Here is a 27,097-nt window from a genome sequence, read left to right as displayed (position 1 = left end):
AGCAGCTGCCTTCGAAAGTAGGGAGCAATTCCGTGGCAAATGGTGTACCCCACCTTGTCTTTTCCTAGCTGCATTTTTGAAGCAACTTCACACCCCGGGAACAATCAACGGGAAAAGCGCGGCAGATGCCGCTGTAGAGCAAGATGATCCATGAGTCATTATCGAGTTCAGGCACCAAATGATCTCTGCCCTTGTCACATTCGTCTTAAAAAGAAGAGTAAAGCTATACGCACTCCGGAGTGCGCTTCGCGCGGAAATGGCTATACGCACTCCTCCGAGAGATCATGCCGCTCGGGCCACCCTTTTCGAACGGCGCGTGAATCACTGGGGCGCTCGTTAACACAGCCCCCCGCCTGCGTTCACGCCGCTTCGCGGCGACAGTATCAGCTGCTAATTACAAAGTGTAACCAGTACACGCCGCTTCGCGGCGTCCACCCGGCAATCCAAGCCCCGCTGTCCCCGATCGCACCTCCGGAATGGGAGTCCGATACCATTTAGTTCTGCGAAGTTTCTCGACAACATTCGATTTTCTTTTTTTTTTTTTACTGTTCATGGCAAAAAAGGAAATGTCGTAAATATCGCCAAATGCCTCAACAAAACAGAATGTTTGAGAAAAAAAAAAAAAAAGTAGGCCCATTGCGGATTGAACCCGCGTCCACTTGCGTATGAAGCAGACACCCTAACCCCAATGCCATGGCACCGCTTAGGAAACTCGTTGTGTCCACTCTTTTTATACGAGAAAAGCGGAGTGCGTATAGCCATTTCCGTCCGAAGCGCACTCCGGAGTGCGTATAGCTTTACTCTAAAAAGAAAACCACCCACCGACACGTTCGGAGGTGGCGCGGTAGCTGCTTGTTTCACGGAAGCACACGCGGCGTCGCTAGTAGTAGCGGCCGAAACGTTCGCTGGTCTTGTGAAGAACGACGGGAGACATGCTTGGGTTGAGTTTGGAAGCAACTTCATAGCACCAAGGTGCTTCTCGCTCGAAGCGTGGCTCGAAACCGCCGTCTTCCCCATGTTGCTCAAAGAAAAGCTCTTCCGGCAGACTCAACATTGCGCGCTGTGAGGATCACCTTTCACTGGTTGGATCCAACTTATATGTCCAGAAACGTTTGGGTTCGTCCAGTCTGGATTAAATGAGCACTTCTTTGTCGTGGACATCCTCACTCACGAAGTTTTTGGAGCGACCACGGACGCACAGTCGGACGTCGATATTTCCCCCAACGAAACGCTAGGCCTCTAGCGCTGCGAAAGCGCTAGGCTTGGGTTCAAACGGCTCGGTTGCCCGGGTTCAACGAGCACTCTGATCGCAGACATCGAGAAGCTCCAGTTCCGTAAACATGGCACAAAGCAACAAAAATGGGCGTAAAGAAAGCACGAGCCAGGAAAAAAAGACGTGTCACGTGCCCGCAAAACTAAAGCACAAACAGCACGATCAGCCAGATCAACAACGTAGACCATCACCTTGGATGGATAAATAGTAGTGAGTCCACCCTTGGTATCGGGCGAAAGCTAGCGCCGCCTGGTGTACAAGTTCGTAACCTCCCCTTTTTAAATGTCAATCTGTAATTTTCCCTGACTTGGCTCGATTTATGCCAGATTCCCTGACAATTCCATGATTTGTCCCGGTGCATAAAATATCCCTGACATTTCCCGGTTTTCCCGGTTGCTAGACACCCTGCCATTAAATTAATATATACAAAATAAAGAAAAAAAAATCCCCTTGGATGTTAGTAAAAAAAAGGTAAAGTAATTCACACCCAGTTGTCATCCTCCGGAGGAGGTTGGGCCAGGTGCTCGGCCTGGGGCTGGGGCTGAGGCTGACGCAGAGCGTGGCTGGACAGCAGGAGGATGACCTCTCGCACGAAGACAGCGCTTTCCTGTATGGAGAGGACACGCTCCCGGGTGTTCTGTACGATCCGGTCCATGCTATGCGTCTGCTGCCCCACGTTCTGCGCCAGCTGGTCCAACCGCTCCAGGAGCTGCCCCATGCCGAGCGTGATCTGAAACATGATTTGCAGATTTCTTGACTTCCAACATCTCGTACAGGTTACGAAGACTGCTGAGACCAACTATTGGAAGCTTATGTGTGAAGTAAGTGTGTATTTAATCATGTTACTGTGCTTCAGGGATTTGTCAACATTACCTGTTCCTGGAACTTCTCATCTCTTGTGTCGCGGCCTATGTTAGCCTCGAGCAGGCGCCGTTGGTTGGCCACGGCCGAAAAAGCCACCTCGACCCGCCGCTCCTGTTGAGAGACTCGAGGGACTCAACGAGGCAGCCTTGGTCAATCCGTGGCTTGCTGTGCTCGAGGCTGTGGCATTTCTGGAGGAAAACATAGTTCAGATCAGTAATAGGTGTGGTCATGTTTATGTTGCTGACGGTTTTAGTTCCCATTAGTCAAGCAAAGCATCTTACGCGTTGAGGTAGAGGCCTCCCGATCTACCTCCTCCCCCTCCTCCGCCTCCTCCTCAAACGCCTCCCCTGCATCCTGCGAATCTGGGTGCTCCTCTGCCGGGGCCCCCACAGACTGCACCTACATGGCACATTTATTGTTACGTGTTTGCACTGCATGCACTGTGACGTGTGCAATCTCTTATGTTTTTTTTATAGAGTGAAATGGAACTATGCTCCAGCTTTAGATTCTACACAGGTTTGCCCCTGTAGTAACTTTTATAGTTTGCTGTAAAAACAATGCTGCAAATGGATGACTTGTGGTAAACCTCTCGTGAGTGCCAGGCAAGTAGCTGCTCCCTGTCGTGTGCGTATTACCCTATAAAAGTTGTACATGTTGCATACTATCGGGAGAAACAGATAAGTAGATGATTCATTGCAGCAGCTGAATGTAGCTGGTAGTGCTGTGGCTCACGCTAGGATGTACCACTCCCATTTACATGTCATTTGAATCACCTTTTAACTAAACTAACCAGCTTACTACAGCTCTCAATGTTTCTAGGTCTAAGCAAAGTCGGGGCCGAACCCAGGAAAAATACTTGGCGGTCCAGGATGAATTTTGAAGCTCAGTTTCTCCTCTTCCCCTGGATATGGCCCTAAACCCAGAAACTATTTACACACATGTCCTATAGTTTTTAATAGTTATCACATGTGCAGTCCTTTTAGGGTTAGCCTGTACAGGAACTAGTCCATTTGCCCTCTGTACACCCTAGAGTTGGCGGGATTGTGAAAGGGACCGATAAATAAATGAACCATTTGTTGCTTATATTTATCACTTTAAACAGTGACTATTGTAACCCACCAGTAAAACTATCCACAAATGTTCAGAAAGCTGAACCCACTTTTGGGACCACGTAGGTAACGAGGTGCCAATCCTGCTTTCTTCACTTCTTTCTCAGGGAAGTTCATTGAAATTTTAATGCAATGCTTCCATTAATTTTAAAATACAGATTTAAGCGTTCGCTTTGTGCACTTGCCCCGCCTCCTGGAACTCTGCAGAAATAAGCAGTACATGTAGACTGTTGTGCTGTTCCCTGGTCAAGTATGTACCTCCTCCTCTGGAAAGTGAGGTACACGGAACCCGGGGAGCGCCCAGGGCAGAGTCCACCCACACAATGGAGAGGATGTCGGAGTACGTCGATGACAGCCGCACCCGGGAGGAGCCTCCCCCCGTTTTGCGGCTGTGAACACAAAATATATATCAATAACTTTGTCCCGGCTATTTATCTACTGCCTAGCTTACCTCTCAGCCTCAACAACTGCGCACCGCTTCCGGGCTTTGCTCACTCTGTTGAACCAAACTCTTTTCCATCGCTCTGTGGTGCGCGGCGGCCCGAGGTGGTTCAGGCGACAGGTCACTTCGGCCCATAACCTTGCCTTGTCATCTCCGGTCAGGTTTGGCGTGAGGTCAGAGGCCCCACCAGCCAGGTCTCCATGTTGGAACATAAAATTGTCCAATTCATCCATTTGGAAGGAATTGACTGGCTCGCAGGGCTGTCTTTCGCTTGCTTGATCAGACATGACTGACATGATTGAGGCGGTAAATTGTCGTCTGCTACCACTTTTCGAAAAAGACGCGCGTCCGCATCCAACAATTGTTGCCGACAGCTTTTACACCACATAACTTCGGTTTCACTTTTCTTTTCAATCCAGCTAAAGAAAAACGTGCTAATTTCATCAGCATTCAAAGTTTTTTTATTAACGATGCTGTGTAAAATATATTATATGTGACGGTGAGCGTCGCACGTTCTTAGCTACCGTCGGCTCAATGCAAGTACAAGAGTTGTTGGCTTGGTTCGCTTGTTCGGCTTCGTGTCCTCATGGCCGTGCATCGGAAATGTGTCGTAGTTAATTACTGCGATGTCGTCACGGCATCGGAAGGCGAGTTTGCGCGATGCGTGGTGTTGCTGAGATACGTTCATTCACACCTACGCCACTTCCTTCTCCCTAGTCGCCGTTGGAGTCCGAAACGTGCAATACAGGGTCCCAGGTTTCGATGCAATTCCTCCAAAAGGATATCCTTTGGGAAGTTTTCTTTTTGTCACATTTTAGATATATATATGTCCAGTCAAGTTTAGAATTCGGAAACTTGGCGAGCAAGGGTGTGAAAATATGGGGAACACGAAAAACGCCTTACTAGTTTCTTTACCGTTTGTGCTCTGTTATTGAAAGTGCTGAAGCCCGATTTATTTCTATGGCTATATCGCAATATTGAAAGTTGATTTGAGTCCAGGAAACGATTATAGATAAATGTTCGGTATAATGCTCAACGCTGCAAGCGTTCGCATTGATCCTTCATGCGTAGGCATTCCTGTTTTAATAGTCAAACTGACTCAAAGCGGTCGGCGCAACGTGCATTGTTTTCTTTGTTTGGCGGTAAAATATTCCTATTCTGGGTATTCTGTTGTAGGTATATCTTCCGTTCATGTACTAATTGTGAAATGTCCTTTACGTGTCTTTGTTGGTTTTACCGGTCATATATTCCTATCTGAGCACCCAGTTGTATGTTTTACGCACTCTCATTGCCTCAGCAACAGAGCTGTTAAACACCTTGAGTGAAAGTTTCTCATTTTGCCTCTCGAGGTTTGAAGGATTCAGTGCTTTAAATCTGAGACCATGACCAAACTTTACAAGTTTGTGCTGCTCATGCTCGTGCAACTTCTTCAGTGTAGTTAACGATGCACCGTTGACTTCGGTGGTGCTGGCAGGGTCTATGGCTGGGTAGAACATGCACTTCTCTAGGTTTCTTTGGTTTAACGAATTATTGCGCACACACTTCAACAAGTGAACCAAAGCTACAACAAAAAACAAGGGTCGCCTGGAGTCAACTGTATATGCGTAGCAGATGTCAAAAGCTTTCCCTTGGACGAAAAAAGACTCATCACTTTCCTGTTAATAGCAATGTTTCACTCATGGCTGCCACAACAGTGAGTTCAGCTTCTTCAAGCTTCATGATGACTTCTTTCAAAATTTTGTGGAGCTGTTCAACATCAATTGTTGCGACTGGAAGAATTTTAGCGACGTCCTTGTGAGGCGACAGAATTGACTGCGTTTTGGTAAACAAAGCTCATTCATTTATCTTTCCAAATAGCACATACAACAGGAAAAAGTGACAATACTGCACATGAGTGTTTGTGCAATGCAGAGGATATTCGACAAATTGGAAGAGAATTTTTGAGCACACCAATACAAGCGATTGATACTCAGCTAAAGAGCACCAAAGAAAAAGTAAGTAATCGATACAAGCCACAGCAAAGTCATGACACTGCATCAAATCGGAACAATTATGTTAGATGGGTATGAACTGTCACTTAAAGTGACCAATAGGGAACCTACATGCAAGTACTAACAGAAACACCTGATCAAAAGTTGAACATCTATTAGGACAATAGCACAGGCGCAAACAAAATGTACATAAGATAGTACCACAATGTCTGAAAACAGTGCAGCTGAGTACTCTATTTTACACTTTTTACACTATTTTTAAGTTTTTCTCACCGTTTCACTATTACGTATCTATGGTCAGTGACAGGCTAAACATTCGGTAGAAGCTCCACCTCCAGCACACACTCATTGCCTTTTGCCATGCTTTGACTGCATGGTTCTGCTATCAAGGGTGGAAAGCCCGATGAAGGCAGAGCTTCTACTGAATTGTCAACCTGTCACCGACTATGGGTGGAGTTTGATCTTCCTTTCATGCAAAGTTTATTCACAGTTGGGAGGGGCAACTGAAAGTCAGTAACAGTTACAGAGCAAACCTCGATTGGTGGCGTCACACTTCTTCCTCCTTGTCTGGCCGTGGTTTGCACCTGGCTCTCAGGGTCTTGTGCCGGGTACGTAGCCAGGGGGGGGGGGGGCCCATGGGGCCCAAGCCCCCCCCCCCCCCCACCCCCCGAAATCTTTCATTTTGCCGGGACCTTCTCTCCCCCATCCCCCTCATACAGCATTTTGTCATGGGTGGGCCTCCCCCGAAACAAAATTTTGGCTACGTGCCTGTCTTGTGCACGACATGTGGCGTGGCTTGTTCTGCCAACTCGTATGTTTGTCAGCGTGCCACGCATGTCAAGACGGCATCGATGAGCTTGCCAACATAGCCTGAAACAAACATGTCAGAAGAGAGTGGTTTATACCGATGGTTTAGCACTTATACCAATTATCCTGAAAATGAGACTGGTCACATCACACGTATCTGCACTATTCGCAACTCCAACGCCCTATAGGTGGCGGGGTGGTAGTTCCAAGATGGCGGAAGAGACGGGGATAGATTCTCGAGGATATCCCGTGCGCCTGCTTGCTGACGCTGTTCAGCGCGCTAAAAATGATTCATTTGTTTACAAATGCGAAGCGGTTAGGGAGGGATCGTATAACAGGTGACGGAGATGCTGATGCACGTTAGGAAAACGAGCATGCTGTTATTTAGAAGTTGCAGAAACCTCAAAGTGCGAAGCTTTGTAGTGAGCGAGCGCGTTTTAGGCACCGGCCACGTTACTGCTTCTGGCAGAATATTTTTGGGGGTGATGAAGATATGTTTGCGCTTTGCCTGGCAAATTAGTGCTCTAAAAAAAGAGCCGCGAACGGTGACCGTCAAGCTTCGGAAGAGCAGCAATACACAGTATTGGTGTCTTCGCGTCCTAGCCTCTCAAATCGTTGCTCACCGCCTCGGTTTCAGTGTATTGCAACACGTAATCAAACTGCTCTATGGTTATTGATAGAAAGTTTGTTACTGCAGGCTACCGTGCGGTGTAGCATTACAACCGCAAGCTCGCGCTGCGGCTTTGAAGCACAATTTTCAGTGCGCGCCAGAAACGTTGCCGTGCTCATTTAAAAAAAAAAAAATGTTGTAGTCCTTACACTTCTTGTCACGTATACGACGCTTCAAAACTTCAGTTCGCCGTGCAGCCCACTCACGTCAAACTAACGGCCCCAACTTTTACGAGAACCTCGATGACGGCGCAATGTAAGATATTAAACAGCGAAAGTACGCATCAAAGAGTACCGAAAAAAAAAAAAAAAAAAAACACCGAGATTTTGCAGTGGGGCCAAGAAAACCCCGATTTCTGTCTTAATTTTTTTTTTTTACAGTCCTTTACACTTACTTAAGCTATTTTAAAAAGTTGCACAACTCGGCTATCAAGCCGCTCGTGAAAGTTGGTAGCGCCGGTCGAACGTCAGTGCGCTGTACGTCCAACTGATGTCGTACGCTATGCAGAAACTCTCTAAAAAATTTTTTAATATACCCTACATTTGTTGTACCGTGTTATTTGCAACATTGCGGTCCCTCTGGCCAAAACTGCGCGTTCTAAGCTCTCGTCGCGAACGGCTGGCTAACACAGACGCGCTTAAAATGCTTCGAGCATTTCTTTATTTGCTTTGTAATTACGTGAAAGCAGGTACGGTTATTCTGTCTTTTCAAAGTGCTTGGAATAAATGGTCCTGTTCCTTGTAACGGCCTTAAAACGGGAAGCCATTCCCGATTTGTATTGCTCGACATACCGTTGCGCGACAACTTTTTTCGTACTTATGGCGAAGAATAGACTTTCCGTAGACCGTACTCTGGAGTTCTTCATTATTAGCAGGAGCGTCTTCCGTCACGTTGAGCACAGATTGAGCTGGCGGCCATGCACAAGACCAGAAATCCGCAGCGTATGCGATACACGAAAAGTCGCTAATGAAATTAGACCTCCCGGTCCTTTGTGCAAGGCTGTTGCAAGGTGGAGCACAAGAATTCCCTTTTTAACGCGCTCACTTTTTTTCGTTTAAGCGGCTTCACGCATCAAGGCCGACAGTCCTTGCCACCGTTTCCGCGCCGCCGTCGCCGCTGCCGTCCCCGCTCCTCTGGTTCTCCGTTCGTCCGCGGGAGGGCGAGCGGCGCGCTGGAGTTGCGAATAACGGCACAAATTTGATTCTTTTTTTTGTACTTTGTAGCTTCTGCAATCTTGTTTCAAGCATCCTCACCATATGCTGCAGCTTCTTTCACAGGAATGACAGTCCACTGCTTGTCCCCCTTTGAGCGACGCTGGGAAAACCGTGGGTGGCCATCCGCAGTTTTTGGAGTAGCCCTGTCTGCTTTGAAGTTGTAGTGGAGGGCTGCGACCCGGGTCCTAGAAAAAGGAAAAGCCAGTGTCCTCATGCAGTTTTGCTAAATAATCTATTCTAAATATCTATCTAGTCTCACAATCTAATAGCCTCCACGCTAGAGAGTTCCATCTTTGTATAAACTTGTAATTATATTGAAAAATTGTGAACTCGTGCTTCCTGTCTGAAAGGTGCCATGGATAAGTGCCAAAGCAGATTTTGCAGCTGCTCATGTCTGCCTGGGGGCACTAAACGAAAAAAAAGAAAATTGTACACAAACAATTACTGCCTATGGCACAGCGTACTTGCAGATGCTTCACCTTTCCCAAAACAAGTTGCTGTGTGGGCAAAGCATGCTTCTTTGTAAAGAGCAAGTCTGCCAGTGTGTTAATAGTGCTTAAGAATGGTAGTAAGGGCCGGTCTTAGAACACTAAGGAAAAGAGATCTGTCACTGGTGCAAACATACAAACTACACGATGGGCCTCAGATGTGTGGACTGTGGCCTAATGTGCCGTATTCGCCTATACTCCGTTTCACCTTATGTCCGGACGAAGCTATCCTAGCCGATCCCGATCTTTGGACATAGTCCACGATACACTTTTCGCGCGCCGCTGTGCCCCCTCTCTAAAGTCAAGTGACACTCACACGGCCTTGGATTGGCTCCGAGGGCTCGTAGCATCCGCTGCGCCCGGACGTAAGGTGAAACGGAGTATAGTGTGTTTAACATCATATGCTGCTGGTGAATCATTGTATAGCCTCAAGTGACAACATGTGCCATCAAAGCTGGCGGCTCATACTCTTGTTTAGCAATCCTGCCAGTCTGTCTCTACTTACATGTAGAGGTGGAAGCACAACACATATGTTCTGAGTTGCTGCCAAGTGCCATTCTGAAACTGTCTGAAGTTATATTCATGAACCTAAGTTCATAATATGCACTAATTGGGCATGCTATGCTAAACCTCCCTAATGGGTACATTTGTTTGCCGTGCCAGCATTCCTGCATACATGAACTTGGTGGACTTTGGTGTGTAATGGATCAGCAGGCCATGGAACAATTCCAGTGCGTACGTCTGCTGCTTGTGAGAGATCCGAGGGATGTCTTTTAGTAGGTGGGCTGGGACAAGCACAGACTCCAGTCGCCTGAAGGTCCCTGTGCCTATGGAGAATCATAGTATTGTAGCCACAGCTGCTATCTGGAAGCACATTTCTAGAGTTGTGCAAACATTCTAAATTTCAAATACTGTATTTACTCGCAGAATGAACACACTTTTTTTCCGAAAAATCGATGCAAAGTTGGGGGGGGGGGGGGGGGGGGGAGACGTTCATTACGCGAAGTAAAATTCTTATCCTGAAAAATCGAAGTAACTTATCTCTTTGCGCGCGGCGCTCGACCCCTTAACCAAACTAAGCTGTGCAAAAAAAAAAAAAAAAGAAAACTCCTCTTTGTTTTCTTTTTTTTCTTAGTTCCTTGGTTCTTTTTTTGCGGTCTTTCGCAAGCTGCTTTGTTTGCTTAGGCGTTGCTTAGGCAAGGGCTCTCCGCTTACCTTATCTCCTTGCGCGCGACGCACGACCCCGGTAACCAAACTGTTCCGAGTCTGTGCAAAAAAAAAGAAGAAAAGAAAAAGCTTCTCTTTTTCTTTTGTTTTTTTCTCAGTTCCGTGTTTTTTGTTTTTTTTTGCCGCGTTTCGCAAGTTGTTTCGTTTCAGGGTTGGGCAGAAATACTCAAAAATGTATTTGGAAATACAAATACTGGGATACATTAAAATAGTGGCTAAAATACTGATACTGAAATATACCTGTAAAAGTGCATCGCGATACGTATCGGAAATACATTTTAAATAGAGGCAAAAAGTATTTGGAAATACAAATGCAGGAATACATTTTAGGGAGGGCAGAAATACAAATACACAAATACTGATACTGCAATACTTTCTTTCGATTTGAGATGCCAAATGAGATGAAGCTTGAAGTTGGAAGTGGCAGTTTTTGATCCCGAAATTGCCTTCCCGTAGGCTGGGCACTTTGCCTTGAAGGTAGCGATTTCGAACGACGAGAAGTCAGTCTCAATGGGCTCAAAAAAACGTTCCATCAAGGACTGACCACGGTCCCTTACCTGACATCCTGTCTGTCTGACGAGGGATGCGAAAAGACTTCGACCTCTAAATAAATTCAATGTAATCCTAAATCCCCTCCAAACGTCACCTCGCCCCTGTCCAATAAGAACGGCCCTGTCAACAATGATCACATGACGTCATGGTGGAATGAACAGGGATTCTTCGTCTGTCGGCGTGGCTTTGAACATGAAACTTTACCACGCAGCTGAATGAAACGGCAATACGTACATACGTTGTAGGTTGCCTCGTTGAAGATTGTGAAGGCAGTTACCATTTAAAATGTTTGAGAATAGTGGACCACCTGAAGCACACTAGAACAACATGCCTTATCTTTTGTTACGGTTGAAAAAACGATACGGTGGCATCCCTGTTGGGAAGGTTTTTCCTGCCGACCCTCCGCCACCAACGCATGGACTGCAGTCCTCAAGTTTCGCCTTGCATAATCCAAACAGAGATATCGTGGATTGCGACCTGATATTGCCCCGTACAGGTGCGAGCTTTCCGAGAAACAGCGCGTTCGAAACGAGTCGCAGGTGTATAAGTCTGGGTCGGCACAGCGAGGCAACGTCTGGCCTCCTTCTTGGGCTTCGGATCACCAGACCAGCGGTTCACGTTCACATCGGCTGATGACGTACCCTTGAGCCGTAAAATATTACGGGCGCAGCCGCATACACATTCGAATATGCGTTGAACTTCACTGCGTGAGTCGTCCTACTATTTGAAGTCAACCACCACCAGGCTCGTGCTGCAACGGACTGTGACTCAGCTTTGCCGGCTGAGTGTACGGTGTACGTTAAGGCAAGAGAGACGGTTAGCAGCGGGCATTGGATGCCAGCAAACAATGACTCAAGAAACCTCTTCCCAAGGACCTGAGGCACAAGACACTCTGACTCCACTCCTGGCACGCCACCTGGTTAGAGTCCCCGACTACGCAACGCTTCTCAGAAGAGAGAAGCGGACGCATAGGAAAATAGTTTGGAGAATTGGAAGGAATCTTGGTCAGCATATATTAAAAATGCCTCAGCATCTCCTTGACCCTAGTGCCCTCCAAAAAAAGAAAAAAAAATGTGTTTGGATTTTTTTTTTGAGGGGGGGGGGTGTTTTTTACAAGAAATGTAACGAAATACATTTCACCCTGATTGTATCGCGATACAAAATACCATTCCAAATGTGCTTCGATACAGAAATACAGATACTGGTGAAAAAAATGTATCGCGATACAGAAATACAGATACGAAATGTATTTCTGAAATACTATCGCGATACATTTGTATCACGATACTGCCCAACCCTGATATGAATACATTTTATAGGAAGTTCGTTACGAAGGGCAGAGCAAACGTATGGCCGTATAAAAGTATCGCGACCGGCGGCGTAGTTTCGCCGAGCTCTATATTTTGCGTGTGCTGACGACTTTTTTGTTGGTTTTTATAACACAAGTAGCCTTTGCACCGCTTTGCGGAAGGCTCAATCACGTTGGATCGCTTCGAACAGCAGCGCTGAAGTGTACAGTCACTCGCTTTTTTTAACGACCTTGTCAAGACTTCTTCAATACCAGTTCATTTGTGCCAATTTTTTTATTTTGTCTTTGTATTTGATGGTATTATTTTAATTATTCCCAACACTTTTGCAGAGGAAGTTGTGGTGTAACAATGTGAACATGTAGCTCTAATGAATCGTAATAAAGGCATAAATGACAGGAAAAAGCAGGAGGGGGAAAATTGGTAAAACTCCCCAAAAAGTATACTCGAGCAGCAAAAAGTTTGTTCTTGTCAATTGCCTTAATATTGATCTATTTTATCAACTTAATTTTGCTAAAGGTTGAGAACCGAGCAGCTGAAGACATACAGTGATCTGTAACATGTCAACTTCACCCTTCAGGTGCACGCAGGGTGCAGCAAGCTAGCGATTGCGTCGCGTTTAGCCACGGCCGAACCGGAAGAGCGCTCTCTTTTTCTTCTTACGGTCTTTGCAATTGCCCGGGGAGTCAATGGCATTTTTCCTCCGTATACAGTTCACTTGCTTGCCGCCAGGGGCGCAACCACCCTACCCCGCTTCACCCCACTCGGAGAGTCTCTTCGAGCTGCTTTGCGCTGGTGTTCGAGCTTCGTAGGTGGTAGTTTTGGTAACGGCTTATTGAACTTCGCTCCGATTTAAGTCACTCTACGGACTGGCTGTGTCGTCAGCAAACTGCGTTCCCCTGTGACATGGACGGGACCTCTGTACTTGTCTGACCCCTAGCACACCGTTGTTCGGAAAGCGCGGTCATGGTCTGCTGTTGCATTCCATTCTGTCAGTAGAATTAATTTGCAACAAGTTCGTCAGAATACTTTTGATTAACCGTGCAAAGATGGTCACGGACAGAAGCGTAAAATCAGCTGGATATTTGCACAAGCCCTCGAGGAAGCACTTTAGGCTGTAATATGCACTGTGCGAAAATTGTACAGACTACTACACCTTCGTCTAAAGCATCTGACCGTCTTCATGTGCGGCCTATGAAATGATGATGCAGATCACGACAATAATAGATTGGGCCTGCTTACATTTTACGAGAGTGTACGAATTATTTATCATTTAAAAATCCTCCCCGTAGAAGGAGTCCGCCTCCTCCTGTTCTTGAGTTGCAACGGAAGTCCTGGAGGTAAAGCCGAGTATAGTTTTTCCGCAATTGCATTCGCCGTCTCTACTTACCTACTACTTTTTACTCCCGAATCTCTCGGAGATGTGCGTCAAATATTCACAGTTTTGGGCTCATCAGAAGCGCATTAGTTAGTGGCTGAGGATCTAAACGTAAGGATCAGGTGTCAAAGGCTATAAAAATCTCGGCCGCAAGTTGCGACAGAGCTGAGATACACTGTCAGACGCGCTCTGTGCAAGCGGCAAAGGGTAGCCCAGGGGTGAGGCGACAGCGCCCCCCGCGAATTGCGGCGGGAGGCGGCGATTGCCCATATTGCAAAGGCCGTAAGAAGAAAAAGAGAGCGCGCGCTTCCAGTCCGGCCGTGGTTTAGCTTTTGCGGCGGAAGGCGCTCTTGTCACGTCTGGTTTTCTGCGCACCAGGCATGGATCCTCTAGTTCCTCCGTGCGAAAGACAAGGGGCTGTGCAGATGTGAGAATGAGATTATGAAGAACGCACGCCACCATTACAAACATGGGAACCATGTTAAGGTTGTCCATGTCCAGGTGTTTGAGACGTCAAAACTTTTCTTTCAATTGGGCAAAGGCCCCCTCTATCACTGATTGCGAGGCACCTAATATTGTGTTGAAATGACTTTGTCTCCTCGTCAGATGCCCATTGTCCTTGTAAGGACGCATCAGGTTCACCCTGAGGGGGTAAGCAAAGTCGTCGAGGATGTGGAGGTCCTCAGGAAGGGCGCTAAGAATGTCATCTAAGCCAGAATTGGTGAGGGTGCGTGCATCGCTCTACCGGCCCGGGGAACCCACATGCACGTGTGTGAACACCATGCTGCTGTCGCAGCAGCCTTGGGGCACGACGGAGTGGAGCTCCTTCCCGTTATAGGAGACAGACTGCTCTTCTTTGGGAGCCTTGATAGACGCATGGCAGCCGCCCACGGCACCCACAACGCCTGGGAGCCTCCACTTGCGTTCGAATTGGCTGGCCACCTGGGCAAAGCTGCGTGGGCCACTGTATTGCAGAGGGTGCACACCGTGCCCATACCAATACGATCTCATAGACCACGAAGTGGAGGGTGCTCTTGTGAACACCAAACCTGTCAGCGACGTCACGTTAGTATCCTGATCTCCTAGGAGCCACAACGTCTTGAGGACCTTGGTTGCTGTGGGCACCTGGGCTCCAATGATCTTGGCAAGGTTAGGTTCATTCAACTGGGCAGGACCTGGAATGTGGAACCGAACATTTAATCGATGAAAAAAAAAATGCAGTGATGTGATTGGCTTGAGCCATTTTGGAGCAGCTTTGTAGCAGCCGAAAGTCCATTCCGGGCAGCAGAAAGAACTTTTAGAGCAGGCATATACCTATACTCTATTTTCATTGATTCTACTCTGAATACAATGTTAAGGAGGACGAGGACGGAGAGTGCTAGCATTATTGAAGCTAGCACTCAATCGTGTGAATTGCAGGGCAGATAATCTAATTTCCCGGAACACGCAATTGGCTCTGTAGTTTGTGTTAGAAGCACTATAGTCATGCGACAAAAATGTTGTCACGAGAACTATCTTTTTTTTTAGAAATTCCAGCCACTGTTTTTCATACACTTGCTAAGAACAGCTATATTGTAAGTACGAAACCAAATGTAAGCAAAGTAATATTCTATTGAATGTTAAAATATAATAATTTTAACTCTCAAGCTGGGTAAATTATGATTATGTTCTAAAGGTTACTACAATTCGCTATTGACTTAGAATAAAGCCTTGTAATATAATTATGCACATCAATAATATATTAAAGGTAGATTTATATGAAACACAAAATCGCCATGTGAGAAGATAAATATTTATTCTCAAAGGAAACAAGGGTTACAGGGCTCAGCTTGTAAAGGTGAATTCCCCAGCTTGGTGTTCAAACACCGCTAACGCTTGCTTAGCTTTACGTTTAATACCCCCCCAAAAAATATTTGTCTTTTAACTCACTAGGGACGAGCGCGTGCGCTATTCCGCTCTGAGGGAGTGTTTTTCCCTCAAGTACGTGGCTGCGCTACGGCAAAGCACCCTTCAAAGATGGGCTTGTGTCGTCCCTTGTCTCGTTTGGTTATTTTTTCTACGTGATATATCTTAACTCTTCATCGCTATGCAATTTTAATATTTGAACACAAGCCCAGTTAGTGTTGTTGCTGTTGTTAAGCCTAACAAGAGTAGTCCCAGTTATTAAAGAAAAAGACACCTTTAAGAGAGGTATTAAGGAAACAATTAGGATTACAAGCGCCGGAAATTGTATTAGCAGGCCCTCTTTGACTTTGGATGAGGAGAAACGGACATTCTTGTTTCTCTAGTCTATTTTCTATGTCCAGCGGAATTATTTCTTTTAATTTTCTTCTTTATTTTTGTTTATTACGAAATTGTACCAAACCTTTGTTTGGTACAGGTTTGTTTTGGATGATGAGACACCACCGCTTTTGCGGGTCTAGTGTTGTTGTAATCACCGAACGCTTAGGACTGCAGTTGTACATGTGTCTTTTGTTTGAGACCTTTAAATGTAATGCCTGTTGATGACCAGGTGTTGTGCTCGTGATATGTGAAAAGAAGGAAGACTGTCAAATGAAATCATTGTTGTGCTGGTTCTGAGACGGTGGTGTTCTTGTGCTTTTTTAGCTCCTTGTCTCAGGTTTTTCTGCTATGATTCGTCACTATTGTATTTTGTTGGAGATGGCCGGTCGATGTTAGCAGTGAGGTGGTGGTCCGAGAGGTTTTGTCGGGTACTGGCGCAAGGCTGCTTGAGTGACCTTGAATGCCGGTGATGGCGATGTCTTGCCTTGTCAAAGTCGGGAAAGGGGCGGCAGCCGCTGCTGCAGGCGTCGTCGTGGCCGGGGAGTGGACGTCGAGTTCATCCGCAAAGGGGACCTGGTAGCGGCAGGGGCCCGCGTCCTCGCGGGCTATGCCGAGGGCGAGAAAGGACACCAGTGACTATCTACTTGTTTAATCTGAATTAAAGGGTCAACTCTTCCGAATCTATACAATCACAAGCTGAGCACGCGCCACCGCAAGTAGGGCACGTGCTTCTTTGGTTTAGAATTCGTGCCCGTACAACTAAACTCGGAGTACTACATTCTCCCTTTCTTAATATATATTTTTTAGGAACATGATGGAAGAATAAAGAGCCAAAAAAAGAACACAAAAGCACTCTGAAACATGCCCCTATTCTCCCTTTCTTAATTTTTCAACATTTGTTAAAGGGAATGGTAAGAACTCGAAAACACGACTGTCGGGTTTCGTAATAAAGACCCCCTCCCCCCCCCCCCCCCCCAAAAAAAAAAAAAAAAAAAAAAGAATCAAGTCCTGTGAAAGGTCAGCGTCATTTCGATAGATTCACTCAAATTCAGAGAAAACGCGGGCTCATGCATGTCTATGAAAGTTCGTTGAGAATCTTCGAGCATTATCATTCTGAAAACTGGTACTTTGATTGTCGAATGCAAAACTATTTTCGAAAGCTAAGCCTATTTCTGGCACCATTTGTCTTGAACGCAAGAGGTGCTAATTCTTCCGCATACGGTGGTGCCAAGAAACATGGCTGCTCACCAGCGAAAGCGAAGCACAACGCAAGGCAGCTTTGGCTGAAATCTCTAGGCGCGTACGGGCGCGCTATTTCTCTGAAGTTGTGTTGTGAAAGTCATATGCAGCAGAATACCCAGGCTTTGCAGGGGAACCAGGCGCTGCAGGAACATCAGACGCAGCAGAAAACCGGGCCTCGCAGGAAAACCAGGCGCTGCACTCTTACATCTCGGCGAGAGGCCAATGACCACTGGTGGCCATCTTTTAAACAGTGAAGTCGGGAGGTTTGAGCTTGCGGCTATCTTGGGCACTTTTTTGGATCAGCGCTAAAGCATCACGACAATAAAAAAAAAAAAAAAAGCTTCAGCGTAACTACGCTACACCTCCGAATTCTCCAAACCTCAGCCTGAACGTACAACACAAAAATAAAACTCGATTTGAAGAAAGTCTACGTCATCGCAGGGCGGACGAGATGAAAAAAAAAAAATGCTGCCTCGGCCAGGGCTTATTTCTCGCCTGGAACAATGTTCGCGTCATTGCAGGGCGGAAGGAACAACAACAAAAAGAATTGCTGTTTCGCAAAACCAGCTAACTTTCTCGGGGCCTATTTCTTGCCTGGAACGACTAATTCCGGAACGCAGTGCATCCAAAAGGAATGACTAAAGCTACAAAAAATCAAATAAACTCGGCGTTCGAAACATGAGGCGTACAGGAGTTGCGAGACGCGCTGGTTCGGAGAAACGAGTACTACCTGGCTCAAAGTAGGCCGCACGAAAAGAAACAGACAAAAGAAGAAAAACCAAACGCTAGCTCGACTGGCCCAAAATAGTCATAACGAAACGCCACAAGGCTGCAAAGAAAACAAAACAAAACAAGAAACGTCCAAGATGCGCTGGTTCTTACCAACTATGTGACCGGTACGCAGAGCTTGCATTGGCATTGTCCGTTGCCCTTTTCAAATCCCATTCTCGTCACCATACTGTATTTTTGAAGGTGGACGATGTTGGTAGGGAGGTGGTGGTCCGAGAAGTTGTATTGGGTACCGGCACAAAGCTGCGTGAATGACCTTGTCTTGATTTGTCAAAGTCAGGAAAGGAGCAGCAGCCGCTGCTGCAGGCGTCGTCGTGGCCTGGGAGTAGACGTCGGGTTCATCTGCAAAGGGGACCCGGTAGAGGCGGGGGCCCGCATCCTTGCAAGCCCCGGCGAGGGTGAGGAATCGGTCACTGTCTATTTTTTCTTGACTGCCTGACTTCTTTATTCCAAATCCCAGGGTCAACTATTCCAAATCGAGACAAGCGTGAGCTGAGCCCGTGCCACCGCAAGTGGGGCACGTGCTTCTCTCGTTCAGAATTCGTGCCACACAACAACTAAACTCGGAATACTACAGTCACCAGCTCGCCTGCGTCTTCACTCTAATTTCTGTTTTACATATTTTTTACTGCATGTTAAATCTCGTTTGCCCGCGTCGTATGAGTTCTTCTTTCGCCACCTTAGGGTAGCAACTGCTCAGTGGTGTTGGAGCTTAACCAGCCCCTGATGTCCTCTGCTTCTAGGTCTTCTCCAGTTTGACATCATCAAGCAGCTTTTCCATGTGGCCTGTGTGCGCATTTGATAAAGCGGTCGCGCTTTTGTGTACATATAAGTTAGTTATGTGAACTTACCACGGGTGGGCGGCTCCCTCACCGAGCAGGCAACAGGGTTACTCACTGTGGCTTTGGGGTACTTCACGTTGAACCTAGCAGTGCTGTCCTTCGTGAAAACCTGCTTCCTCTTCGTGTTCTCGAAATGCGGTACTGCCAGCTGAGTTCTGAAACAGCCATATCGGCCAAGAAATGCAGCAAAGACATAAAATTCCTAATTAGACTAGTCACCTTAGTGGTGAAACGAGTTGGCCATGCACCAGCCACCGTGCTCTGACAAAAGTTTCTGTTACATCCACTCTTTCAATCAGTTTGAGTGGTGGAGAACTACTCTCATTGCCAATAGGCTGAGTTAGAAGTGCATGGCCTGTACATGGCTTGAACTGATGTCACATCAGCTGACATTGTGGTGGCCATGCTTAAATGTCCGTACCTTCGGGAGCATACATTTTGCACTGTCGAATTTGTTTTAGAGCGCAGCTCTTAGGCGCCCGTTTCCGGCTTGAGCGGCGTCGCCGTTGGCGTAACCGCGTGCTGCATTATGGGTAAATTTCCCCACTAAATCTAGTGGGGAAATTTTCCGCTAAGTCTAGTGGAAACATTTTCCCGCTAAATCTAGCGGAAAAATTTCCCCACTAAATCTAGCGGGAAAATGTCCCCGCTAAATCTAGTGGAAAAATTTCCCCGCTAAATCTAGCGGAAAAATTTCCGTGCTAAATCTAGCGGAAAAGTTTCCCCGCTAAATCTAGCAGAAAAATTCCTTGCTAGATTTAGCGGAAACATTTCTCCGCTAAATCTAGCGGAAAAATTTCTCGAGGTCACGTGACCTGGAGGGTCACGTGGCCCCGCGCCAAGGTTACGTGACAACTCAGCCTGGGGCCTGGAGCTCCCAAGGTCACGTGACTTGGGGGCCACGTGACCCAGGACACGTGACCCCCAAGGACACGTGACCTGGTGTTTCCCCCAAGGTCACGTGACTTGGGGTGTGGTCATGTGTCCTGGGGGGTCACGTGACCCCCAGGTCACATGACCACACCCCCAGCCCAGGTAAAAATAACCATTGAGTCCAATGGATTTCTGACAATTGGAACCGTTGGGGAAAACCGTTTGTGATTTCGGACTCCTCATTGAAAAATCCCAATTGGTTCCAAATGTCGAAAACCAATTGAGCATTGCCAATTGGAACCAATTGGTCACGACCAATTGGGAAAATCGTTTTGCGGCTTTGGACTCCTCATTAAGGGGGCACACCCCCTAGAGGGGTCAACTTTTGAACCCTTGTCTTAAAATTAATGAAATTTACAGGGTAGGCTGGTGGTCATGCTAGAGGGTGTATAACAGAATTTCAGGTCTGTCGGTTAAAAGAGAAGGAATTAAGAGTAACTTTTATCAGCAACACGCCTGCGTTGTTTAGTTAATCCATCGTCAGAAAACTATTGCGATATTAAAGATTATTATTTGCTAGATATGTAGCAGAATGCCTAGAGGGTGCGGCTATGGAACATTTTTTTTAAAAAGTAATCCATTTTTATAAATTTTCTCTTCTGCAAAATTTGTCAACTTTTTTGTCTTCTGTGCCTTCGACAAAATGCCAACATTTTTTACAAAAGACATCCGTAAAGTGACAAAAAAGTTCCATAGCCGCACTCCTTATTAAATTTCAGTCAGGAAAAGGGAAGAATGAGCTTTTCTTGTTTTGCCATTATCAAACGATAGATTGACTAAAATGGAATTTATACCAAAAAGTGGAACGGAGAAAAAGATGTTCAAAGTGCTCCAAACCCTACCTTTTCTATAGCTTTGGTGGACAAAAAATAATTTATAAAAAATTAACTATACAGTGAAAATTAATGAAACTTTTTGGGAATTCTCTCTAGATGTTGGTGGATGTAAAGATGCCATTTTTCAAAATCAACTTTTTTTGCAGAAATTTTTTTTCTGGGTAGTGTCTCCCCTTAAAAAAATATCGATTGGTTCCAATTGTCGAAACCCAATTGAGTGTTGCTAATTGGAACTAACTGAGCACCACCACATGGGAAAACTGCTTATGGTTTGTGATAACTAGACAATGAAACACTAGTAGATGATTTTTGACATTTTTATTGAAATGAAAACTCATTCGGCCTCCTCTGTTGCTCAGGCGTTGCCCTCTGGTTCCACAGCTCCCTCGAGGTCAAACTTTTCCTGTGCAGCTTTCCTAGAAACACCAATATAGGTTAAATTACTTAATGGGATATAAGTGTTCATATTTAGCTTGCGATAAAGAACAATAATGTTTTCCCTCCATAAAACCTGACTTCATTTATTTGTAATCAAGTCTCCGATGCTGCAGCAAAAGGCGGCCAAAGCCGCCCGATAAGGATTTGCAGGCAGCATTTTGGACTGCCGTAGAATGCCCAGCAAGCGCCCACTCAAAATTTGAAGATGTGAGGTCATCAATTTTACATATATATGTACTGTGCATATTTTTTCAGATGTTTCATATATTGGGGGTGGGCGCTTAGTGCAAAATGGGTGGATGCACGGTATTCTACGGTAGTCAGAAATATGGATCCATAAAAATTCGATTTTGCTTGAAGGAGAGCATTCGGCAGTATGTGCAGTACATTCATAATCAATGGGCAAATTCTGCTGGTTGCAAAGAATAACTGCGATCGTGTTGACTAAGTCTGATTCCATATTTTGGATACTCAACGACTAGTTGTTTCCTATGAACCACTGAGGCATTCTCTGCTGCAAGGGGTTACAGCTAATATGCTGTAACTATACACATATACCACATAGTTACAGCATTTGCCAAATGCTCGCAGCATGCAGAAGGCAACATGGAAGAAAGCCTGCTAAAAAGAAAAAGATGCATGTTGCTTTGAGAAGAAATGAAACAAACATAAGGCACCTCCTAGAGTCAAGCCTCCTCAGCTCAGTGATTTTCTCATTAATGAACCTGGTCACATCCTTGGCTCCGACCTTGGCAAACCTCTCCGGCATGCCTTTGCTCACGAGGCGAGCCACGTAGACATCTGCATGAAAAAGTAAGATACTTGGCTCAAAACCGTTGCATCAGAAAACTTGAGTATAAATCAATAAAATGAGTGAAGATTGACTACTATAATGAAATAGCAGCTACAATCTAGCAACCACGACTCTGCTGTTTGGTAGCACAAAGTTGTTCAAGTACAAAGCGGCATGAAGCCGTTCAAGTATGACATCATGACAATACAATAGACCAATCTCTCAAACTCTTAGGTGCATGCTTCACGCTTATGACTTGTCACGCGTGTGGAAAGAATAAATTCCTGTAATGCATCACAGCAGTGGTGGACTTGCGAAACTGGCTGGTGGAATTTATCTTTGAAGTGTGACATAAAGATAGATTTTAAGAAAGCACCTGTGCTCTGCTTTAGCACAGGCTCGATCAACGCAGCTGTGCTGCACTACATCACCCAGAGGCTGATTATTTCAATGGCATGACCTGCTGACAGCAAAGTCATAGCAACAGTAAGGAAAGACACCGGAAAAAGCTCCTATCGACCTAAGCAAATAATGGTGCCCATTGTGGAAACGCAACGTTTCATTGCATAAGCATATTAGCATTGTAAAGATATCATGCCACATATTAAACGGCAATGGCTTTTAATACTTTTCTGTGCGCAGTTCGGCTTACGTAAAAGAAAGCAGCTCAAATTCAATGCAAACAAAAAAAAGTGAACAGCTACAGCTGTGAAGTGCAATAAAAAAATACTACTCACTTTTCAGGATAGAGAGTTTGGTGGGGCAGATGGCCGGCTTCCTCTCTTGGCCAGGTTTCTTTGGGCAATGGCGTCCTTAAAAATAATTCATAAAAGGTTAATCAGATGCTTCCACCTCTGATAAACACTGCCATATTTTCGAGATTATACATGTCTAAAGGCTCATGCATACTTTATGCTGTGCAGACTATCTTCAGTTGCAGATTAGATTGTTTGTTACCTCCAGACTGCTCCAATCAGATTGCCGTGTTCACAATATTTTATGGTGGACGTTGAGTAAGCACCGCAAAATCAAACTCAATGCATTGCCAAGTCTTTTGATATGTTGCAAGTGGCACACGGTTTGCCTGGGTGCCCCCAAGCAACCAATGCGTGTCAAGATAAATCTTTAGAAGCTCTGGTATTGACCGATGAGAGGGGTACATGTCCACAAATATCCCTTGTCTGGAATGTCTAATGGTGAATTCAGCTGTCAGACTTAACGCGCTCTAAAGACCTCCTTTTGAAGCGCGCATCTTGAGCTCATGGACTCGAATCAAGTTGGCCACCATCAGGCTACATTTGCTACAGCTTTGGAGCGGCCCAACCGACACGCACCAAAGACGGAGGAACGATTTTTCGCAATATTCTGCGGCTGCCGCTCACCAAGCCGCTGCCTCAGTTCTTTTATGAGTCACTTTCACAAAGCAGCAGCAACGCCGCACGCAAGTCTGGCACAGAAGCTATTTCACACAACAACCCAGACGCAGAAATCCCCCCTGAGACAAGGTCACTAAAGCCCCGCTCACTCGTCCTGTTGGTCCTGCCAGACGTGTGTCTGGGTTGTTGTTCTGTGAAAGAGCATCTGCACTAAACTTGCGTGCAGCTTTGCTGCTGCTGTATGAAAGTGATTCATCAGAGAACTGAGGCTGCAGCTACGCGAACAGCAGCCGTGAAAGTTTGCAAAAAACATTCCTCCGTCTTCGGTGCGCGTCAGTAGGGCCGCTCCAAAACTGTGGGGGTATACCTACGGCTGGTCGATTTTGAGGATGCTCCACGGAACAGGTTTTCTCCTCCCTCGAAGATTTTGGGAAGTGGTCCAGATCTACCAGCTGAACTCGCCACAACAAAGCAGATTTGCAGCCTGAATTTTTCTCCAAGGACTATACACCGTTTACAGCAGACATGCATCACATGGCCATAGCTGACCTTCACTTTCAGTTTCCTTTTACTTAAAGGGACCATTAAATGAATTTGAAATCGACTTTCATCCACCGCACGTCGTTAAGGGTGTAAAAAGAAAAAAAAACACAAGAACAGAGAGCCCAAAAAGTTCTTCGCTATAAAACTTCCAAAACAAAACCGGCCTCTTTTGCACCTTGTTTCCTTCAAAAGCTCTCTGCCTTTTCACTGCGATGTACCCACGGGTGCCACGGCACGTCAGGCACATCTATACGTCGCCTATTGGATAAGAGCCTACCTCACCAGCACCGCTATCATAAACAATAAATAGCCGGCTAATGTTTATTAAAAGCTTTGTTTAAGAATATTCTGATGCATATTTTGTTGAATAATTAGCAATGTGGTGGAAATTGCTAAATTTTATAACGCTAGGAGTTGTGCGCCATCTATTGTGCGGTAAAACTGGTTGCTTGCCAACTGAGTGACCAACGGCAATCGAGAAGCACGAAGCATTCATCAAGATGCTGGGACGATCTGGCTATTATCTACACTCCTATTGGTCCTGTCGTTGCTACCCCCGGATTGTGCAGACCACACAATGCTGCAGTAACGTGAAGGACAAAGTGCCCGGAGTGACCTTGGTAACCCAATTTTACGGGAATTGGTCTCCGGGCCCAGTCCGCCGCGGCCACCTTCGGCAGGGTGCTTGCTGCGGCGGCTGCCGTGAACGCCGGCGCTTCCGAGAATATGGGCGCTTGATGTGTACTTGCCCAAATTTTCGAATTTCGAAAATGGTGATAGTGGGCGCTTGTACGGGTATGGGCGCTTCCTCGGTATTTTACGGTAACTCTGCTTTGCATGGGGGTCAAAATATAAAATTTTGTTGGGTACCCAGTCACATTGGCATTCAAGGCAATGAAGAAGCCGACAAGCTTGCAGGATCTGCCGGGAACCTTCCACACCCCGCAGGGGGTACCTGTGAAAGCAGGTGTTTGGAGAGTGGCGCCTCCACGGACCCCGAGCCGTGCGGGTTCGCCCGCCCACGTATGGCTGTGCGTGGCTTTCCCGTGTCAAGGGAAAAGGGAATCCTGGTGGTTGAGCCGAGCCCGGGGCAGGTTTGGACCCTTCGGGGCCCCCCGGGTGAGGCAATACACCACTTCGGCCCCCGCTTCTCATAGACGGGAGTCCTGGTAAGGCCCCGCCAGGATGATTCAGTCTAGTCGCCATTTCTTCTACTATCCCCTCCGATCTTTCACTTTTACCTTTCCTGCTTCCTTTACTTCTCTCTCACTTATCTTACTCCTTTTTCAACCCTCTTTGGAGGCAAGGGCTAACCTTGGGTGGCAATGGACCTCTGTCTTGACCCACACTTGGGTATAGTTTCCCGGCAGCACTGTTAGCGTAACGTCTCCAGCCAAGCCCTCCTTGTTATGGTGCGTTACCCAACCCCTTGTTGGGCTCGGTGGTGGGCGGTGCACCGCGGATACCGAACACTCTTTGCCCTCCTATGGCGCCCCACCCCTCCAAACCCCGTTCAGGGCAAGCCTTTAAAAGGCGCTGCCTTGAACACAAAACCATTGAAAAAGAATCTAAGGAAGAAACCTTTACAAAGTTTTTTGTCGTTCATTCGCTGGATGAACAGAAACCAGTTGCAAAGCTCTCACCCTTTGTTGTAGCTAAAGTTCTTGAGCACCTTGTAGGGTTCTCCTATAAGGCTAAGAAGCTCTACTGTGGAGACCTCCTTGTGGAGGTAGAAACAAAAAAACAAAGTGGAGCACTCTCTAAGATGACCAACATTGTTGACTTGAAAGTGTCGGTGAGCCCTCACCGTACACTTAACACCATTCGTGGTGTCCTCTCTGAGGATGACTTCTTTCATACCAGTGAGGATGAACTTCTTGAGGGCCTCGAAGGCTCTGGTGTCATCGCTGTCAAACGAATAATATTTAAAAATAATGGTGAAGTTTTTTTGGTGAACTAAATGGAAACCCTGTACCTGTCAGGAAAGAGCACAGATTTCTTGGTGTGATATTTGATATAAAGCCTAATTTTATTTCACACCTGAAAGCTTTAAAAACTAAATGTCTTCAGTCTATGAATCTTTTGAAAGTTCTATCTCATAAGTCCTGGGGTTCTGACAGAAAATGTATTCTACGGTTGTACAATGCTCTTATAAGATCTCGTCTTGACTATGGTGCGGCAGTGTATGGATCGGCCCGGCCATCTGCCATCAGAATGTTGGACCCAGTTCACCACCTGGGGTTGAGACTAGCAACTGGTGCTTTCCGAACATCCCCTGTCTCCAGTTTATATGCAGAAGCTAATGAGCTATCACTGAACAAATGACGTACCTATCATAGCCTAACGTATGCTTTTAAGATTCTGGCTGACGCTCAACACCCTACTTATTCTTCCCTTACAAGGTCGAGATTTTCCCGCCTCTTTAACAACAAGCCAAGCATTGTGACACCATTAAGCTCCCGCATTGAAGAACTTTGCACTTCACTGCATCTTCCATTGGACCAGGTCGGCCTCATTCGAAATGTCGACGATCGTATTCCACCCTGGAAGACACTGCCAGTTGCCTGCGACTGGTCGCTCACAAAATTTAACAAACATGGCATTTCCCATGCTGTAATACTGCAAGAGTTTTGTGAAGTACAAATCAAGTATGATGGTTATCTTCACGTTTACACAGATGGCGCCAAGACTTCATCCTTCGTTGGCTGCGCTGTGTATTCAGAACGCTTCTCTAAAGTTACGCGACTTAATTCGTTTGCTAGCATTTTTACTGCAGAACTCTATGCAGTATCAATGGCAATAGACTACATTCTACATAAGAAAATAACTAGGGCTGTTCTTTTTGTTGATTCTCAAAGTGTGATTGTTGCAGTTTGCTCTGTTAAAGACACTAAAAACATGCTTGTACAACAAATTCAGAGTAAACTCAACGCTGCTCTACACGATGGTCAAAGCATAACATTTTGTTGGGTACCTAGTCACGTTGGCATAGAGGGCAACGAGAAGGCTGACAGGCTTGCAGGGTCTGTGGGAAACCTTGTCCAATCGTCTTTCTGTTTACCATATCAGGATATAAAGCCTTTAGTAAAGTCATCACTTTTTCGTTGTTGGCAGTTGGAATGGGACAGGGAGTGCGAAAACAAGCTCCACGTTACAAAGCCGGTACTTGGAGCTTGGGAAAGCTCTTCATGCAAGAGTCGTCTTTATGAAACCTTGCTGTGCCGTCTGAGAATCGGGCATTCTTTCATCACTCATAAGTACCTACTTTGGGGGGAAGATCCTCCTATTTGTGATCAGTGTGGTGATACTCTTACAATCTTACATATCTTGTGGTCCTGTCCCGCTCTGGAGCCCAAACATCGTGTTTATTTTCCTGAGTTGTTTCAACAAAAAATCCCGTTTCATCCGGCCCTCCTGCTGGGAGAGAATCCCATGGTCCCTTTTAGCAGGGTAGTAGACTTTCTTACTAGCATTGGCATTTTATACCAAATATAGCTTTACCAAATCCTAGGTTGCACTTTGGTAAAACTCTCACCAAAGCATGCTGATTGTTATTATCGTTTGGCGCAGATGGCCTCGTAGCTCTTGCGCCATTAAACCTTCAAAATCAATCAATCAACCTTCCACAGTCGCTGTCCTGTTTACCCTATCAAGATATTAAGCCCTTGGTGAAGTCCTCGATTCTTCACTCTTGGCAATG

The 27,097-nt window shown here is 46.1% G+C and overlaps 1 protein-coding gene and 1 pseudogene across 1 annotated transcript; both read right to left on the bottom strand.

Annotated features, from left to right (window-relative positions):
* Nucleotides 1–27,097, bottom strand: part of LOC120841138 — an 85,100-nt pseudogene that overhangs the window by 14,784 nt on the left and 43,219 nt on the right.
* LOC120841140 lies at nucleotides 20,523–23,415 on the bottom strand. Its single transcript, XM_040211976.3, has 4 exons — nucleotides 23,226–23,415; nucleotides 22,216–22,290; nucleotides 21,363–21,486; nucleotides 20,523–20,663 (listed from the first exon to the last, which is right to left on the bottom strand). The coding sequence occupies exons 1-4, from the start codon at nucleotides 23,383–23,385 to the stop codon at nucleotides 20,603–20,605; spliced, it is 420 nt and encodes a 139-aa protein (XP_040067910.1). The 5' UTR covers nucleotides 23,386–23,415; the 3' UTR covers nucleotides 20,523–20,602.

This window comes from Ixodes scapularis, unplaced genomic scaffold, assembly GCF_016920785.2.
Source record: "Ixodes scapularis isolate PalLabHiFi unplaced genomic scaffold, ASM1692078v2 PGA_scaffold13__105_contigs__length_92229423, whole genome shotgun sequence".
Taxonomy (NCBI): domain Eukaryota; kingdom Metazoa; phylum Arthropoda; class Arachnida; order Ixodida; family Ixodidae; genus Ixodes; species Ixodes scapularis.
Note: the sequence above shows the minus strand (reverse complement) of the source record. Positions and strands in the feature narration are given on the sequence as shown.

Bases quoted from the DNA above. Each gene is read 5' to 3' on its own strand.
- LOC120841140 (XM_040211976.3), bottom strand. From the start codon at position 23,385: ATGCATGTCTGCTGTAAACGGTGTATAGTCCTTGGAGAAAAATTCAGG. The intron at 21,487-22,215 runs GTGAGTAGTATT...TTTTTCATGCAG, and splicing joins CAAACTCTCTATCCTGAAAA to ATGTCTACGTGGCTCGCCTC. The intron at 20,664-21,362 runs GTGCCTTATGTT...TGGTGTTTCTAG, and splicing joins AGGAGGCTTGACTCTAGGAG to GAAAGCTGCACAGGAAAAGT.